This window comes from Littorina saxatilis, linkage group LG6 (genome assembly GCF_037325665.1).
Source record: "Littorina saxatilis isolate snail1 linkage group LG6, US_GU_Lsax_2.0, whole genome shotgun sequence".
In the NCBI taxonomy this organism is placed as follows: Eukaryota; Metazoa; Mollusca; class Gastropoda; order Littorinimorpha; family Littorinidae; genus Littorina; species Littorina saxatilis.
In genome coordinates this window covers 32,072,472-32,089,971 of record NC_090250.1, presented here as the reverse complement: position 1 = coordinate 32,089,971, position 17,500 = coordinate 32,072,472, and the positions used below count along the sequence as shown (strand labels likewise).

Genomic DNA, 17,500 nt, shown 5'->3' with positions numbered 1-17,500 from the left:
CTCGTAGCATCGTCAGTCCACCGCTCATGGCAAAGGCAGTGAAATTGACAAGAAGAGCGGGGTAGTAGTTGCGCTAAGAAGGATAGCACGCTTTTCTGTACCTCTCTTTGTTTTAACTTTCTGAGCGTGTTTTTAATCCAAACATATCATATCTATATGTTTTTGGAATCAGGAACCGACAAGGAATAAGATTAAAGTGTTTTTAAATCGATTTTCATCGGCCAAGTTTGGCCAAGCAATCTTCGACGAAGGCCGGACTTTGGTATTGCATTTCAGCTTGGTGGCTTAAAAACTAATGAATGAGTTTGGTCTTTAAAAATCGGAAACTTGTAATTAAAATTATTTTTTTATTAAACGATCCAAACATAATTGCATCTTATTCTTCATCATTTTCTGATTCCAAAAACATATACATCTATATATATATATATACGACTAGTGTCTGTCTGTCTGTCTGTCTGTCTGTCTGTCTGTCTGTTCGCGATGCACGGCCAAAGTTCTCGGTGGATCTTTTTCAAATTTGGACACCGTATTCAGCTACACCCCGGACACAACCTCATCGATGAGATATTTCAACACTTGCTCTCAGCGCGCAGCGCTGTGCGCGCTGAACCGATTTTTGTTTTGTTTTGTTGTTATTGTCGGGATCCACTACCAGGAACTCTTCCTTATCTTCTCCAGTGTTTTCAGCCGCGATTATCTCCCTTTCTCCGTGTGGGGTCAATCCATATTCCCGTTACTACGTTACTATTTTTAGAAGGTAACTGCACGTTACTATTTTTAGAAGGTCTCCAGTGTTTTGCGCGTTTATCTCCTTTCCTTCGTGCGCCGGCAAAGCCGGCGTACACTGCCGGGTCCCAGGCGCAGCCTGGTATTCGGCTCTACTTCTTCCCGGCGAAGCCGGTACCCGGCGAAGCGGGTAATCATCTAGTATGTTATATTTGGATTACAAACAAGCTCTGAAAATTAAAAATATAAAAATTATGATTACAAATATTTTTCCAAAATCGATTTAAAACCAATATCATCTTATTCCTAGTCGGTCCCTGATTCCAAAAACATACAGATATGATATGTTTGGATTAAAAACAAACTCAGTAAGCTAAAAAGAATAGACATACAGAAAAGCGTGTTATCCTGGTCAGCGCGACCACTACCGCACTATTCTGCATGGCTTGTCGATTTCACTGCCTTTGCCACGAGCGGTGGACTGACGAAACTACGAATATGTGGTCTTGGTGAAAAAAGCAGTGCGTTCAGTTTCATTCTGTGAGGTCGACAGCTTGACTAAATGTTGTCAGTTCGCCTTACGCGACTTGTTTCCCGTTGAAATACAACGACGGCATTATATTGTCAATGTAAGGGAGGTAACATTGCAGTTCTAAGCTGAACAGATTCTGGGGAGTTGTCTTTCTTCGTTTAACACCCAGGCCATGTGTCTGTGACGGTGGACTGAGCATAGCTACTTAAAGCCCCACTCCGCCTCACATGAGGTTTACAGAACGATGCCATCTTTCACAAAAACAGCAATACTAACCTTATTGGACACACTCACAACAGCATTCAACAACAGTAAATGACACTTACAGATCACTTGAATTGCTATTTACCACAAGTAAACCTCTCACACCAGTTCTTGTGGTTTATTCAACCCTTGAGACATCGGGGCCCCGTGTGACCCACGTGTTCATACATTATCAATGCAGTCGTTTGCGCTTTCAATCATACTCTATAGCTGCAAAAGCATGATATTGTGCACCTCTGAATCTAAACTACAGGGTGGTCCAAAAAAATGTAGACAGTTTTGCGTGCCTGTCATTTCTGCTACAGGGCTCCCACCTATTCTTTTTCACCTGGAATGTCTCACACAAGCATGAAAGTTTAGTAAGGCACAGTTTTTTCTTCTTTACAACATCATTTCTGGGCGTAGCTCAATAGTTCATCACATTCTCAATCCAAGCACCTCGTCTCTGGATTACGGCTGCGACACGGACATTGAAGTTGTTGAAAACTCTGTCCAAGTTCTCGAGTGGAATCCTCCTGATTTCACGAAGAATGTTCTCCTTTAGCGCCTGTATTGTCTGTGGATTGTTGTGGTAAACCCTTTCCTTCAAGTACCCCCAGAGGAAGAAATCTGGAGGAGAAAGATCTGGGGACGAGGTGCTTGGATTGAGAATGTGATGAACTATTGAACTACGCCCAGAAATGATGTTGCAAAGAAGAAAAAAATGTGCCTGACTAAACTTTCATGCTTGTGTGAGACATTCCAGGTGAAAAAAGAATAGGTGGGAGCCCTGTAGCAGAAATGACAGGCACGCAAAACTGTCTACATTTTTTTGGACCATCCTGTACAATTCCAGCCCAACGTAATAACAACTGAGGGCGCTCATAGCGCCCTAGATCAAAAGCCTGATAGTGACACAAAACAGAGTAGCGGCATCTTGAACGAAAATGTAGTGGTTCAACAATTCGTCTGCTTTGCAATGGTAAGATGCAGCACATTTGATGTGATAGTTGCCTTGTCGCGGTAGTACGTTTGTATGCGTGCAATATTTAATCAGGCACAGCAACACACAGTATGAAATTGTTGAAATCTCAGTCGACCAGCATTAAAAACCAAGCCAAAGTTGTATCGTTTTTGGTAGCATCGAGCATCTGTCCACATGTAAACATACCGAACATCATTTCACAGAATATTCTCACTCTGCCCAGACTCAGCCAGGCTCAGGACTTATTGTGAGTACATAAGAGCCGGGAAGGATGCTCGTATTACATTTAAAAGCCCGAACGTGGTGATTTACAAGATGCTATGCAAGCAAAGGACGGGTATTTTGCAACGTCTTTGGTTTTCCCGTGTTTCAGGTGATGGACACACCTGGTCTCTTCGACACTGACCAGAGCCACGAGGAGATGGGTGTGCTGCTCATTAAAGCCGTCATCAACATGCATCCGGGCTTCCACGCTGCGCTCTACGTCATCAGATACGGGGCCCGCTACACGAAAGAAGAGTACCCGGCCTACCAGCGATTCAAGCTGTTGTTCGGTTCTGATGTCACCGGTCACATGATCGTAGTGTTCACGGGAGGCGACGCGTTGAAAGCCGGGGAAGACTTGGGCCAGAAGCTTCTCAAGGCGCCCAAAGAGCTGCGCGCCGTTATGGACGACTGCAACAGGAGGTACGTCGTCTTCAACAACATGGCGGTCAGCGGAGAGGAACAAGGAACGCAAGTAGCGCAACTATTGCAGCGAGTCAGAGAGTTGTCGTCCGTCAACAGAGAACGGACCTACGTGGTGTCCAATTACAGCCAGCTCGGGGAAGCCATCGAGGAAGAGGTAGGCAAGCGGACGCGTGAGGTAGAGGCCAGGGAGGTGCAGGTGACACGGTACGCGCAGGACCTGCAGCGCAGAGCGGACGAACAGCAGCAACAACAGGCTCGGGGCAACGTAGAGCACCAGCAGCAACTGGCAGCAGCCTCAGAACACCTCCAGGCGAAGGTGACACGTATGACGGACGCCATCACCGTAAACGTTCAGCTTCTTCGAGCGCAAAGTGAGAGAAGGAACAAAGAGCTGCAAGCACGGATCGCTGCGCAACAGGAGGCGAATGCAAAGGCAAAGACCCGAAAGAGGGCCAGGACGTGTCTGTCTGTCATGGCTTCTATCGTTGGTGTGGTAGTATGTTGTGTCATGCTCTTCTGAAGCAAACAGTGTTTTTTTGCTGGGTAACCTGACAGCGGCTAGGCTCCTGAAACAAGATCTGTTAATATCTGCTTTGGACAGCTAGATATACTAACAATTACACCAAACACACCCATGTTTATATCCTGCCCCTTTTACACCAAACACACCCATGTTTATATCCTGCCCCTTTGGGGACAACGCCGTAGTCTTCATTACCTTGTATCTGTAATGAGGAAGTGTTACCAGCATGTTTGGATCTCACAACTGTAAGCTTCTGCTTAAAACAAGAACGGCAAAATGATGCTTATTCGAATCATTTGTTGTTTCATAAAATTTGAGCGACATTTGAACGACATCACCAAAGTCATGACGTCAGTTTTGCCAGAACATTTGCTTGTGTTGTTTGCTTTATAAATGCTAGCACAAAGTGTGTGTATTTTGTCAGATTTGTTTGCAATGGCAGTCAGTTATATTGTTGTTGCAGTATTTTAATGAACATAGAAACGACCTATTGCCATCGCTATCGGTTTTCTTGACAAGATCATACTAATATTGGTTTGGATTGAGCTTCAATATGTCGATGGGTTTTAAAATCATTAGGCCAGACAAGTGCAACAAATATATATCTAAGAGTAGATGTTGTTTTGTTTTTGTTATGTAAACGAATGAACAAGAATAGAAGAAAGAAAAAAACTTTCTCTTTCAGGCATCCCACATCTACGATTAAGACTGTTGTTTTTATTGAAAACGAAATGGAAATATGAAATTTAAAAAATAAAAGCTCATGACTTCCTGAGAGTATAAGGACTCAGTTTTAATGTTTGCCTCCCGGCCCTTCAGACTACTTCTCTACTTCTGGAATAATATATATATACAACACAATAAAAAGTCCAAAAACCAAGCCAGAATGTCGCATCTTTTTAAAATTCCAAATTTTATTTGCTGTGTTGTAACTATAGACGCTTGGTCTGTTTACCTTTGAAGAAGGCCTGCGGGCCGAAAATGTGGCTTTATAAAAGGATGCGACATTCTGGCTTGGGTTTGGACTTTTTATTGTGTTGTATAAATAAGCTTTTTTAAGCTTTAAAAAGTTTTCCAGCTTTCATTGTGTGGAGTGGTACAGAGGAAAAAGAGTTTCTTGAATTATGTATATATATACAGACAGAAAGACAGACAGACAGAGACAGACAGGCTGTCGGCCTGTCTGTCTGTCTGTCTGTCTGTCTGTCTGTTTCTCTGTCTGAGTTTATCTATTTGCCTTTATCTTTCTATTTGTCTGTGTGTGTCGGTTGTTTGTCTGTCTGACACACACACACACACACACACACACACACACACACACACACACACACACACACACACACACACACACACACACACACACACACACAATGTACAAACACACACACACACACACACCATCAAACACACAGTCACACACACACACACATACACACACACACACGCACACACACACACACACATACAACCCCCCCCACACACACACACATACACACACATACAACCCCACACACACACACACACACACACTCACACACAGTCAGTGATTATTAGAGTTTCTATTATGAAACCATGCACGCTGAGCAACAACAACAAACAACTATGGATTAAACAATATAAATCAAAATACACAATATCGTATAAAGGCAACAGTGACTGCGAGGACTAATGCACATCTGTGTCCGTAAACTGTATCGACACAGCTGAAACATTTCACTAAGCACGAGGTTTGAACTTGATCCACATTTTTTCCTCTGGTCCAAGACGAACATGCGTGGAGACCTTAGCAGGAAACTGCACACACATCAATTGAAACACAGCTTTCGGATTTCGTCGGAGTAGCAATGGATAAGAACACACAAATTAAAGCCATATGCATGCATTCACTTACACATAGGCTTACATGCACACACGCAAGCGTGCGCACACGGACACACTAAAGCACACACACACACACACACACACACACACACACACACACACACACACACACACACACACACACACACGCACCCTTTCCTTTCATCACAATTTGTTTTCAAAACAGACCGGACAAAAACACAAACATCCATGAAAGTCCCCACTACTCACCACCGACTGCTCACAGAGAAAGGGAGAGAACTTCTGCACGATGCACGCCACCGCCATTTTCACTTCCAGCTGCGACATGCGCATGCCTATACAGTTTCTGGGGCCGATCCCGAATGGCATGAAGCTGAACGGATGACGGGTTGCTCTTGCTTCCGATGTGTGCCTGGAACATGTATAACTGTCGTGATTTGTCACCGAACGTGTAACTACCGCAGGTTGGATCCATGCATCATGTTACTTTTTTTTGTTTTTTGTCATCGGATGACTTTAACATGTAATCTGTCTTTTGAGATAATAAATCATTATTGTATTCCAATATTTTGTATTGCATTGTTTTGTATTGTATTGTACTATATTATATTATATTGTATTGTATTGCATTGCACTGTACTGTACTGTACTGTACTTGTGTTGTGTTGTGTTGTGTTGTGTTGTGTTGTGTTGCGTTGCGTTGCGTTGCGTTGCGTTGCGTTGAGTTGCGTTGCGTTGCGTTGCGTTGCGTTGCGTTGCGTTGCGTTGCATTGTATTGTACTGCATTGCATTACATTGTATTGCATTGCATTGCATTGCAATGTATTGTAACATGTGCCATGACAGCGAGTCAACTTATCTTTAGCTGACATGGAGCGTTGATGCTGTCTCGCCTAGGCAGATTTACTGCTAAACGTAATTTCATGAATGTCCACACTTTCTCAGATTTTCTTTAGATCCCCCAAATGTGCAGGACCCAACAAAAAGACCCCTCCAATGTTCCAAACCTGTCCGAACATGCACCCGGAACGACTGCAGTGCAGCTTTCCGAACAGGAGTAGTGAGATAGTTACAGCCAGGGGATAGTTTGTGTGTGTGTTTGCATTCTCATGTACGTCTTTGCATTTCATGAAAATGTATACATGCGGCGGTATTACTGTATATACAGTGGTGCATGTGTTGAAAGGCGAATACCATTTGGACCAGCCATGAGTGTTGGAACATTGCAAGCTGGGTATCTTGACCGGCACATTTTTAGAAGAAATAACAATGAAAGTAACAGCAAAAGAGGTTTTTTTTCAAGCGACGTGTCCGCAATCTGCATTATTATTATTATTATTATTATTATGATCATTTTTATGCGCCTAATCTAGATATAGTCCTAGGCGCTTACATATTAATTTCTGCCGTTTGAAATGGAATTTTTTACAGACAGACAGACAAACAGACATTTTTTACACACAATATATATGGAAGAGTATACCTCTTGATTTATCTACAGAGCTCATTCTGTTCTCCTAGTTCATTGTGTGTGTGTGTGTGTGTGTGTGTGTGTGTGTGTGTGTGTGTGTGTGAGTGTGTGTGTGTGTGTGTGTGTGTGTGTGTGTGTGTGTGTGTGTGAACGGTGCTGGTGTCATTCTTCTCAAAAGTCATAAAAGGCGGTCTTATAAGCCATTTTAGCGGGTAATGGGACAAGACACTGTACTCCTCAACGCAAAGCCATCACACTTACAGTTAATTGCTGACGCATGTCGCAAAATGCACATTAAATCATGTCATTTGTGACATCAGTTATGCAACATGCCAGAAGAAGAGTTAACAATATAGATGTATCCTGTCAGACTGAATGGAATAATTTGAAAATTACAAGTTAAAAGGACAAAATCAAAAGTACAATTTTACTGTATACATAGTCAACACCCCAAGCTCACAGCGCAATGGTTTGAACGCGAACGAAAGTCAAGTTCCTGGAAACTGCTCTTTCAGAAGCCATGCTAAGTCATGCGAGTGAGCTTTCACAGGCGTTTTCTGCCATTTTCTGTCCGCGACATGACCGAGGCCACTTCTTAAAGATTATTCTCGTGTTGAAATCCTCATGGCATCCATGTCCTTTAAAGGATATACACAACGTTTTTAAAAAGTGTGCAACTATTGCTATTCTTGGAGAATACGAAAAACATGGATTTTTTCGTTGAGTCTGCAAAGGCCTTACGTCCTACTGTCCCTAAAAAGTTATAAAAAATCAAAAAAATCTAAACTTGTCAAAACCTACGTCATACTGTCTTAAAATCAGCCCGAAAGTCCAAAAGATGGAATATTTGCTAGCTAGAGAGCAATTTTTACTTGCCAAACCAACCATTTGTTTCAGCAACTTGACTCGCATTTGGAGAGTACTAGAGTAGATGAACATTTCTACTCGCCAGTTACATGTTTCTACTCGCCATGGAGAGTAAAATACTCGCCACTTTCAGGGCTGCAAATGCATCTGCAGGCTTCTTAAAAGCTTCGAAGCTGTTTCCCACCTGTAGGATTCAAAATATACCGACCTTTCAGGGTCAAACTTGAGCGGGTCAGGCCAGTTGGTGGGGTCAGTGTGGACACTGTAGACGGGAATAGTGATCAGCATTCCCTTGGGAACATGAAGAGTCTTGATCTCCGTGTCTGCAATGCACGTTCTGTCCAGCCTGAACGTAAAAAGAAACAAACACAAACACGTTTCTTAATGCGTGACAGATAAGAAATAGCGATTCGACGGGCTGGTAAGTACGCAATATCGGTGTGTCTCTGTCTGTTTGTCTATGGATGCCGTATTCAGTTGTTAGTCAATCCGTCCGTCCGACGTCCGCCTGTCTTTGAGTCAGTCCGTCTATCCGTCCGTCTGTGTGTCCCCCCCCCCCCCAAAAAAAAAAAAAAAAAACCCAAACAAACGTGTATTAGAATCACGCACAGACACAATGTAATACAGCGGATTGGTCAGTTCTGTACAAGACTTGGCGTAGGGTGAAAAATGAGACAATGCACGTGTGTGTGTGTGTGTGTGTGTGTGTGTGTGTGTGTGTGTGTGTGTGTGTGTGTTTGTGTGTGTGTGTGTGTGTGTGTGTGTGTGTGTGTGTGTGTGTGAATATATAACAGACAACCAAGAGAGAGAGAGAGAGAGAGAGAGAGAGAGAGAGAGAGAGAGAGAGAGAGAGAGAGAGAGAGAGACAGAGAGAGAGTGAGAGACAGCGACAGGGACAGAGACAGAGCTAGAAAGAGAGAGACAGAGAAAGAGATAGAGAGAGAGAGCGCGAGAGAGTCAGACAGATAGACGGACAGACAGACAGACAGACAGACAGACAGACACAGACAGACATAGACACAGACAGATAGACACAGACAGAGAGAGAAAATAAATCAGACAAGCATGCACAGAGACAGAGACAGAGACAGAGACGCAGACAATGAAACAGACAGACCAACAGACAGAAATGTACAGCAACACAGCATGAATTTAAGCAAAACGGACAGAAGGAAACAACAGGCAAAAACATAACACACACACAAAGAAAAAGAACAACAGCTTCAAACTCTTTGGCAAAATTGATCCCTCAGCATTGTTAAAAGAAAACAAAAACACAAAATCAAACAAGCAAACAACCAACGAATAGAACGTGTAACTCTTACATGAGTCCAGGAGGGTAGAGTCGCAGCGTCTCATTGAGACACATCTCGAGGTAAGGCATGTCGCTCACCACACGGTAATCCACCTCGTCCTGTTACCACAGATAACAAGTGGGAGTTCATGAAAGTGGTACTGGTGTTGATGCTAAAATTATGTGTGTGTGTGTGTGTGTGTGTGTGTGTGTACGTGTGTAAGTATGTGGGTGTTTGTGTGTCTTTGTTTGTGCGTGTGTGTGTGCGTGTGTGTGTGTCTCTCTGTGTGTGTGTGTCTCTGTGTCTGTCTGTCTGTGTGTGTGTGTGTGTGTGTGTGTGTCTGTCTGTGTGTGTGTGTGTGTGTGTGTTCATGCGTCTGTGTGTGCGTGCATAAGTGCGTACGAGCGTGTCAGTGCGTACGTGCGTGCATGGGTGCGTTCGTGCATGCGTGCGTATATGGACATGTGTGTGTGTGTTCGTCAGTTATTGTATTCGTCTGTCAGTCTGTCTGCTTGTTTATTTTCTCCGTTAGTACACAGCTTGTCAGTTTATCGTCTGTTGCTTCCTGTCTTCACACGCTATTCTGCTCTTTGTTCTAGGGCCATGAGCCCTAGTACTACGCTGGCGTTGGCTCACATGTATAGCTGAAAGCTTATGGGTGTCGGCAGGCGTTTGCGCATGCGCTTATGTCGGCCTTTTTTGTTTTTGGATCCCCGGACATGATAATGCTTTATGATCGTGTATTTGTGCTATTCAAGGGCGCTTTATAAAATGCGATGGGTGACAAACGACAAATGTCCATGTAAATAAAATTCAACCAGTTTTTATATTTTTATAATTTATTGCCTGTCATGAGCGAAGGTTTGGTGGCCTAACGGTTTAGGCGATGCGCTGCGAACAGTCTAGTCCGGGGTTCAGGCTCCGCTTGCGGCGAGTATATTAGATTACATTTTTCTTGGTCTGCTATTTTTGTGAAATCCTTCTGGAGTGCAAGTGTCAGTTGACACATTTTTTAAGGTCGAATTAGTTTTTAATAATAATTTTTAGAGCGTGTGTTCTGCGCTTGTTCACACTTGTTCAAAATGCATACTCATGATACTGGGCAACTGAGCGACATCACTGACTTACACGACCGAGTTGCCTCCCCTCTCTTTGTGACTTCAAGCTTACGCTTGTAATCTATGAATTTAAAACACACACATACACACACGTGATTGACCGTTGACCTCACCCCGGCATTGAAACAACAGAAGTGGAGGGGGTTATGACAAAGCAACTCTCCCGCTGAGAGGGACAGTTAGACACCGACACTTGGTACCTTTTTGTATCAGTGAACGAGCGCGGGCAGCCTCTACTGGAAGCGCTCTGGAGATAATGATAGGGTTTACTCTGTCGAGTCTTCATATCGAACCATTATTCTTGCGTGCTCCGCCGCTGGTGTTATGCAATATGTCTAGGTTTCACAAGAATTCCTTGTTTTGGTCACCGACACACTGAACATTTCTGTACGCGAAGAACTGTCACCATTGCATTTATTTTGCTCTTTTTCTCATTTTGTTCATGTTGTTTGAACACCGTGTTAACTATTTACAGGAACTTCGTAACTTGTTACTAAAACTAAAAGTTCCGCAGCAGAATCGTCACTGCATATGACATTTTGTTATTTCTTGCAATGTTAACTTTTAATTGTTACTCGTTCTTCTCACTCTCTTCGTGTTGTTTTTACACTTTGCAAATAGTTGTGTTTGTGTGTGCTGTAAGTTCCTCACGAAACACATTTTCCGCCACTCTGCATTTGACATAATTTTAAAAATGTCGGGTCTTCTTTGTTTGAATTCTTCGCACTCTGTTCATATACATGTTACTCTGTATGTCTTCTTTGCAATAAAATGGGTATCTTTTACTCAAAGTTTCTCAACAGGGAGATCTTGCAGTGCATGTAACATTTCGCACTTTCGTACAGTATTCTTTGTTAGCTCATTTGTGGTCTTTTGCTCAAAGTTCTTCAACAGGGAGATCCAGCCCCATTGCATTTGACAATTTTCAATCTTTATTCGTCTGTTTATTTTTTGTTCGACTAATAACTTCATTGTTCTTCATTGCAAAACGTTGGGTGATCTTTTACTGCCTGCAGTGATGACCATATCACCAAGAAAATTACATGGTAATTTGCATCAAGATTGCAGTATATTTCAGCCGGCCAATGATTGACAGTGCACTGCATCAGATCTGCTCTCATTGCTTTACTTATCATTGCAAGGCTCAGAACAATTCATGGGAGCAGTGAGCTGTTTTATGCTATGACATAACTGAACCCAAGTGACCTGGATACCATTTTATTTTAAGGAACATCGCTTTGATGGTTTTATGTTATGTGCAGATTGCTCATTGTCATAATACATTAGTTGGGTGGCTGCTTCATCCGAGTCACCTTGTGTTACATGTTACTGTGATTATGTGTGGATTGGTGCTTCCTCCTTTTTAGTCACTTTTCTTCCACTGATGATACCGTGATTGAAGTTGCATTGCTGCTCCCACCTTTGATTCCCGTTTCAGTCGTTCATTTTTCTGTATATGAGTGGATTGGGGTAATTCAAATGACATAGTATACATTAATCAACATTAGACAATCAATGCCTTCAATACAGCAATTGCAGGCAGGATCAGGATATTTCCCATGGATGAATGCGTTCATATCATTGATTAAATTTGCGCATATTGCGCAAGTGAAACTTTACAACGAAGGGGTTATTTTTTCAGTCATTTGAATTTAACAAATATTTTGATAGCTGTTGTGCATGAACTTTAGTTCGTCCACGACCATTCTACAAAGTTTCGAGTCTATAGGTAAAATGGTCGGACATTTACCTTTTCTCCAAAACTGAGGTGTTATCAAATTACACCTCCGAAATTGTCAATGGCGCGGAAGCTTTCCTGAATAGGCATGGCCTTGAACCCAGCTCTAACTGCTTTCTTCAGGTCACCAATGATCTAGGGGATGAGGCGTGTGTTTGTGCATACTCTAAAAATACGACTATGGCTGCACCATTGGAACCCCTTTCATGACCGTGCCTAAACATGGCAAAATACGGTATAAAGGAGTTAGTTTGATTTTACGTTGGAACGTTCTTTTATGCGGAGTTCCATTCTACGTTTTCAAGGTCGCACACACAACTAATCCCCCCCCCCCCCCCCATGTTCTACAACATGTTTTGGCCCTGTTGATCTCTGATCAACCCTTTTTTCTTTGTTTTTTTTTATCGCCCCATCAGAGAACAACACTTGCATTCATGTACCTTTCCCAGAGCAGCGTCCACTTCGTCTTGTAGTTTCCGCAGGCAATGCGGGCTACCAGCAAGATTGTAGAGAAGGAAAGCTATTCCCGACGCCGTATTTTCGTACCCAGCCAGCAGAAAGTTGAGACTGTTGGCATAGATTTCGTCTTCCGTAAGTCCTGTATAAGAAAGAAAGGAGATGCATCAGTATGAGCAAATAGGGTAGCTTCTACCCTCTTTGGTATGAGTGTCTCGCCATATGAAAACGAACGTACGCACGCACGCGCGCATGCAAATGCAGACGCACGCATGCGCACACGCACGTCCGGACGCACACACGGACGCACGTACAAGAAGGGGAACACAACTGCGCACACACACACACACACACACACACACACACACACACACACACACACACACACACACACACACACACACACACACACACACACACACACACACCATGTACTGGATTGGTTACTTCAGTGCGATGCTGATGCCAAGTATGTGCAGTACTGGCGACAAGAAGGGGAACACAACTGCGCACGCACACTCACACACACACACACACACACACACACACACACACACACACACACACACACACACACACACACACACACACACACACACACACACACACACACACTAGCGAAGGGCTGATAAAGTGTTTATTTATCCCACTACAAGAAAACGAGAAAACGACGAGTGATGTATTTAATCGATTCTTTTCTCAACCTTTCCCTTCGTCTCGAGGAAAGTTTACATTGGACTGAAAAGTAGGCGGTCCTACCTTTGCGGTTCCAAGTTGAGGATGTCTTGAGGTCGTCTCTGTGGTCTATTTCAGGATCCACGGGTGTGTCGTCAGTCTTCTGCCTCTGTGCGTCCACCAGCGTCTGGAGATGGTCCTTGTAGTCCTAGAAACCACGGCAAGGTCAACGTCACGGTCAAGGTCAAAGTCACACTCAAGATCAGGATGGATACAAGAGTTGTGTTTCATACTTAGGGCAAGGTACATGGTGACCCAAAAAAAAGAGTACCCAAACAAAACGTTATAAATTGAAAAAAAATTAAGGAATCTTCATAAAATTTATTTACAAACACAAGTAGCCTCTGCATGATTTGCACAGAAACTTTTAGCGTTCTAGCTTGTCTTTCAGGAAAGTTATGCTCATTCTACAGAACATGCTCCAAACGCCGCTGCAGGCAAACTTGAACTCGCCGCGCAAAGTTATCAATCACCCGCACACACTCCTGTTGCGAGATTCCGCGAATGGTTGTTGTGATGGCTCTCTTGAGTTCTGTGATTGTCTGTGGGTTGTTCCTGTAGATGTTGTCTTTCAGACACCCCCAAAGATAGAAATCGCGCTGACCGAAGTGTCTCTGGAACTGTACTTGCACATCTCTGTATGATTTTGTGCGAAAATAGGTCTCTATGCAAAACGTCCGTTGATCATTAGTATAGTTCATTGTGAGAACAGCTTTTATTTCATCCAACCATGCAGTGGATTAGCTTGACTCACCTCAAAAAGAAAGAAAAAAAAGTTAAAATTGACAAAGTTATTCAATTTTGTTTGGGTACTCTTTTTGTTTTGGGTCACCCTATATGATAGGGCGCGCTGTATTTTCCGTCAAGAGTGAGCGTCGAACAAACACAGACTTCGTCGTCTTTAAAAAATAGCACACGTTCTTTCAAAGACTTGAATACATGAACAAGATTTTTTGGAACTTAGAAAAATAGCATTACAAGGTTGTCGTTTTCTACGGTACAAAATTCTGCAAACAACTTAATTAAGTCTCTTCAATGCATCGAGGACGGAAACAAGCTAAGAAACAGACAACAAACAAACAAACAAACAAACACAAACAAACGAACGAAAAGTCACAATATTTTTTACTCATTCACATCAAATAACTTAAAACGACAATGATTATTCTTGTATTATTATAAAGCGTGAACGTATAAGTGGATTGTGATGTATACCTTGTTGTCCTGTCGCCTCTCTTTGATTGCAGCTGAGATGATGTCAAACATGTACTGGATTGGTTTCTTCGGTGCGATGCTGATACCAAGTGTGTGCAGCACAGGCGACAGGAAGGGGAACAAGACTGTAGACAGAAAATGATGATAGTACTTGATAACCTGTTTTGAGTGTTACTATAGAGTTTTAATTAAGAGCTCTAAACAGCGCTCTGTTTAAAGATATTTATCATAAGTCTTAACAGCGCTCTGCCTAATTTGATTTAGATTTGTACTAGCGTTTTGTTATGCATTAAACTAATATTCACACAATGTTGTTTGCCCCCCCTTCGTGCCCCTGTTAGTGTGTTGAGCTGGTGGTCGCGTTTCTATTTCTATTATCATCACTATGCTGGATGTATGGTTCTATTTTTCTCATGCCTGTGTCGATTATGGGTAATGGTTCTGTTTGCTCGCTGATGTATTGTCCAGAGTTTGGTTCTATCACTACTGCCTTTGTGGGCTGTCTCCCAATGTTTGCAATTTTTGTTAAAAAACTCCTGGTCCTAGTGTTATCGCTTTTACTGCCTCGACCTGTTGCTGTGCTCTTCTGCTCGATTTGTGAGAAATGGCTGCGTACATGCATATATATTTGTGTATTTGTGTTGAATGTGGTCAGGGCTGCTTACATGCATATATATTTGTGTATTTGTGTTGAATGTGGATGGTCTACAATACACTTTTTGCGCTTGATCAATATAGTTATTTGGATGAAAAAGTATAATGGTTTTTGTGTTTGATCACAATGGTAGTCCATGAAGAGTTAAAAATTTGTTCCTTTAATGTAAATGGACTTGGAGACTTCAAGAAAAAGAAAGATGTGTTTGACTTTTTAAGACAGCAGAATGGAAATGTTTTCTTGCTACAAGAAACGCACTGCAAAAGTCACCAAGAAAATTGGATTAGGTCACAGTGGGGCTATGAATGTATTGTTGCTGGTAATGATTCTGCAAGTAGAGGTGTTGCTGTATTGTTTAAAAATAATTTTGATTATAAGATTCATAATATTGTCAAAGATGATGATGGAAGGTATATTTTGATTGATATTGAGATTTTGAAAAAACGTCTGACCCTTGCAAATGTTTATGGCCCAAGTAATGCTGATTGTCCTGTTTTTTTTGACAAACTGTTTGAGAGAATTGTGCAGATGAATAATGAGTTAATTATTATCGGAGGTGATTGGAATGTTGTTATAAACCCCAGTGTTGATACAAACTACCCGGAGAAGGGGAAAAAAATACAAAATATTTTTGTAATTTGGAGAAAAGACAGTTTGTCCAGAAGTCCATGTGTTTTTTGCAGAAAGATGATGGTGAAATTATTCATGATAATGCTTTAATTGTTAAGGAAGCACAGACTTTTTATGAGGAATTATATACTTCAAGAGAAGCCGAACTGGTAAATCAAGAGATTGATGAAAACCTGGCTCATCCTGTATTAACAGATGCTGAGAGTAAACAATTGGAAGGTAGACTTACTCAATGTGAGCTACTCAAAGCTGTGAAAAAATTAAACAACGACAAAAGCCCAGGATCAGACGGGTACACTGCGGAATTCTTCAAGTTTTTCTATTCTGACTTAGGAAAGTTTATGTTACGGTCTATAAATTGTGGATTTGAGAAAGGAGAAATGTCAGTGACTCAGAGACAGGGCGTTATAGTATGTATTCCAAAGGAAGGGAAAAATAAAACACTTTTGAAAAATTGGAGACCAATTACTCTGTTAAATACGGTCTATAAGATTGCATCAACGTGCATTGCAGAACGGTTTAAACGTGTTTTGCCAAATCTGATTCATGATGATCAAAAAGGCTTCTTGAAAGGAAGATATATTGGTGAAAACGTCAGATTAATATATGATACCCTGTTCTACTCAAATAAACATAATATACCTGGCCTACTTTTGATGGTCGACTTTGAAAAGGCTTTCGACAGTGTTGCCTGGTCATTTATTGAAAAATCTTTGAGCAAATTTAACTTTGGAAATGACATGAAACGATGGATTTTTACTTTTTATTGCAAAATTAAGTCCTGTGTTTCAGTCAATGGTCGGTATTCAGCATGGTTTAATGTAGGTCGAGGCACCCGGCAAGGGGATCCGCTGTCACCTTATCTATTTTTGATTTGTGCTGAAATATTGTCTCTTATGGTACGCCAGAACAAAAAGATTGGTGGTATGAATATTCTTGGCGAAAATATTTTATTGTCACAATTCGCTGATGATACCAGTCTGTTTCTTGATGGTACAGAGCAATCTTTTTGCGAAAGTATAAAAGTGTTACAACATTTTGCATCACTGTCAGGTCTGAGAATGAACTATGATAAAACAATTGTAGTTTGGTTAGGACCTTTAAAGTTTAGCAAAAGAAGATTTTTGCCTGATATGAATTTTACCTGGAACCCGGATAATTTTAAAGCACTTGGCGTTATTTTTTCGGTGAATATATCCGAGGTTGTTTTTCTTAACTATAGAAATAAGTTAAAGGAAATTCAAAAACTTCTGAATTCATGGACCAGAAGGAACCTGACACCTTTTGGTAAAATAACAGTCCTAAAAACCTTGGCTATTTCCAAATTGACACATTTGTTTACTAATTTACCTGATCCAGACGAACAGTTTATGATGGAGTTAAATAATATTTTTTTCAAATTTCTTTGGGATGGAAAAAGAGATAAAATTAAAAGAAGTACGGTCACCCAACCCTATGAAGATGGAGGATTAAAGATGGTTGACGTGAAAAGTTTTCTGTCATCTCTAAAAATCGTTTGGTTAAAAAGAGTTGATGGCCTTACTGGATTAATATCAAGATTATTGTTTAAAGCATGTCCATCTGTTACAACAATTAATATGAGAGGAGAGGAATTTGCAAATGTTTTGATGCAGAGAATGGAAAACCCGTTTTGGACCAATGTTTTTAAACATTATAAGAAACTACATGGAAAATGTGACCCTATAACCTTTAACGATTTTGTATCAGAATGTTTACATTATAATGTTAATATTCGGAGAGATAAAAAGACAGTGT

General features: G+C 41.6%; 2 protein-coding genes across 2 annotated transcripts in view; one reads left to right on the top strand and one right to left on the bottom strand.

The window, feature by feature from the left end:
• The first annotated feature begins 1,659 nt into the window (after positions 1 to 1,659).
• Positions 1,660 to 4,912, top strand: LOC138969024 (GTPase IMAP family member 4-like). Its single transcript, XM_070341716.1, has one exon. The coding sequence runs from the start codon at positions 2,866 to 2,868 to the stop codon at positions 3,697 to 3,699; it is 834 nt and encodes a 277-aa protein (XP_070197817.1). The 5' UTR covers positions 1,660 to 2,865; the 3' UTR covers positions 3,700 to 4,912.
• Positions 4,913 to 5,246: 334 nt separating this feature from the next.
• Positions 5,247 to 17,500, bottom strand: part of LOC138969023 (cytochrome P450 3A5-like) — a 21,399-nt gene continuing 9,145 nt past the window's right edge. The window contains exons 9-15 of the mRNA XM_070341715.1: positions 14,440 to 14,564; positions 13,249 to 13,372; positions 12,474 to 12,631; positions 9,208 to 9,296; positions 8,091 to 8,228; positions 5,794 to 5,956; positions 5,247 to 5,496 (exon numbers count right to left, since the gene is read on the bottom strand). Of these exons, the coding sequence (XP_070197816.1) occupies positions 5,419 to 5,496; positions 5,794 to 5,956; positions 8,091 to 8,228; positions 9,208 to 9,296; positions 12,474 to 12,631; positions 13,249 to 13,372; positions 14,440 to 14,564 (875 nt within the window). The 3' untranslated portion in view covers positions 5,247 to 5,418. The remainder of the gene's footprint in view (positions 5,497 to 5,793; positions 5,957 to 8,090; positions 8,229 to 9,207; positions 9,297 to 12,473; positions 12,632 to 13,248; positions 13,373 to 14,439; positions 14,565 to 17,500) is intronic.

Coding starts and splice junctions, on each gene's coding strand:
- LOC138969024 (XM_070341716.1), top strand. CDS start 2,866: ATGGACACACCTGGTCTCTTCGACACTGACCAGAGCCACGAGGAGATG.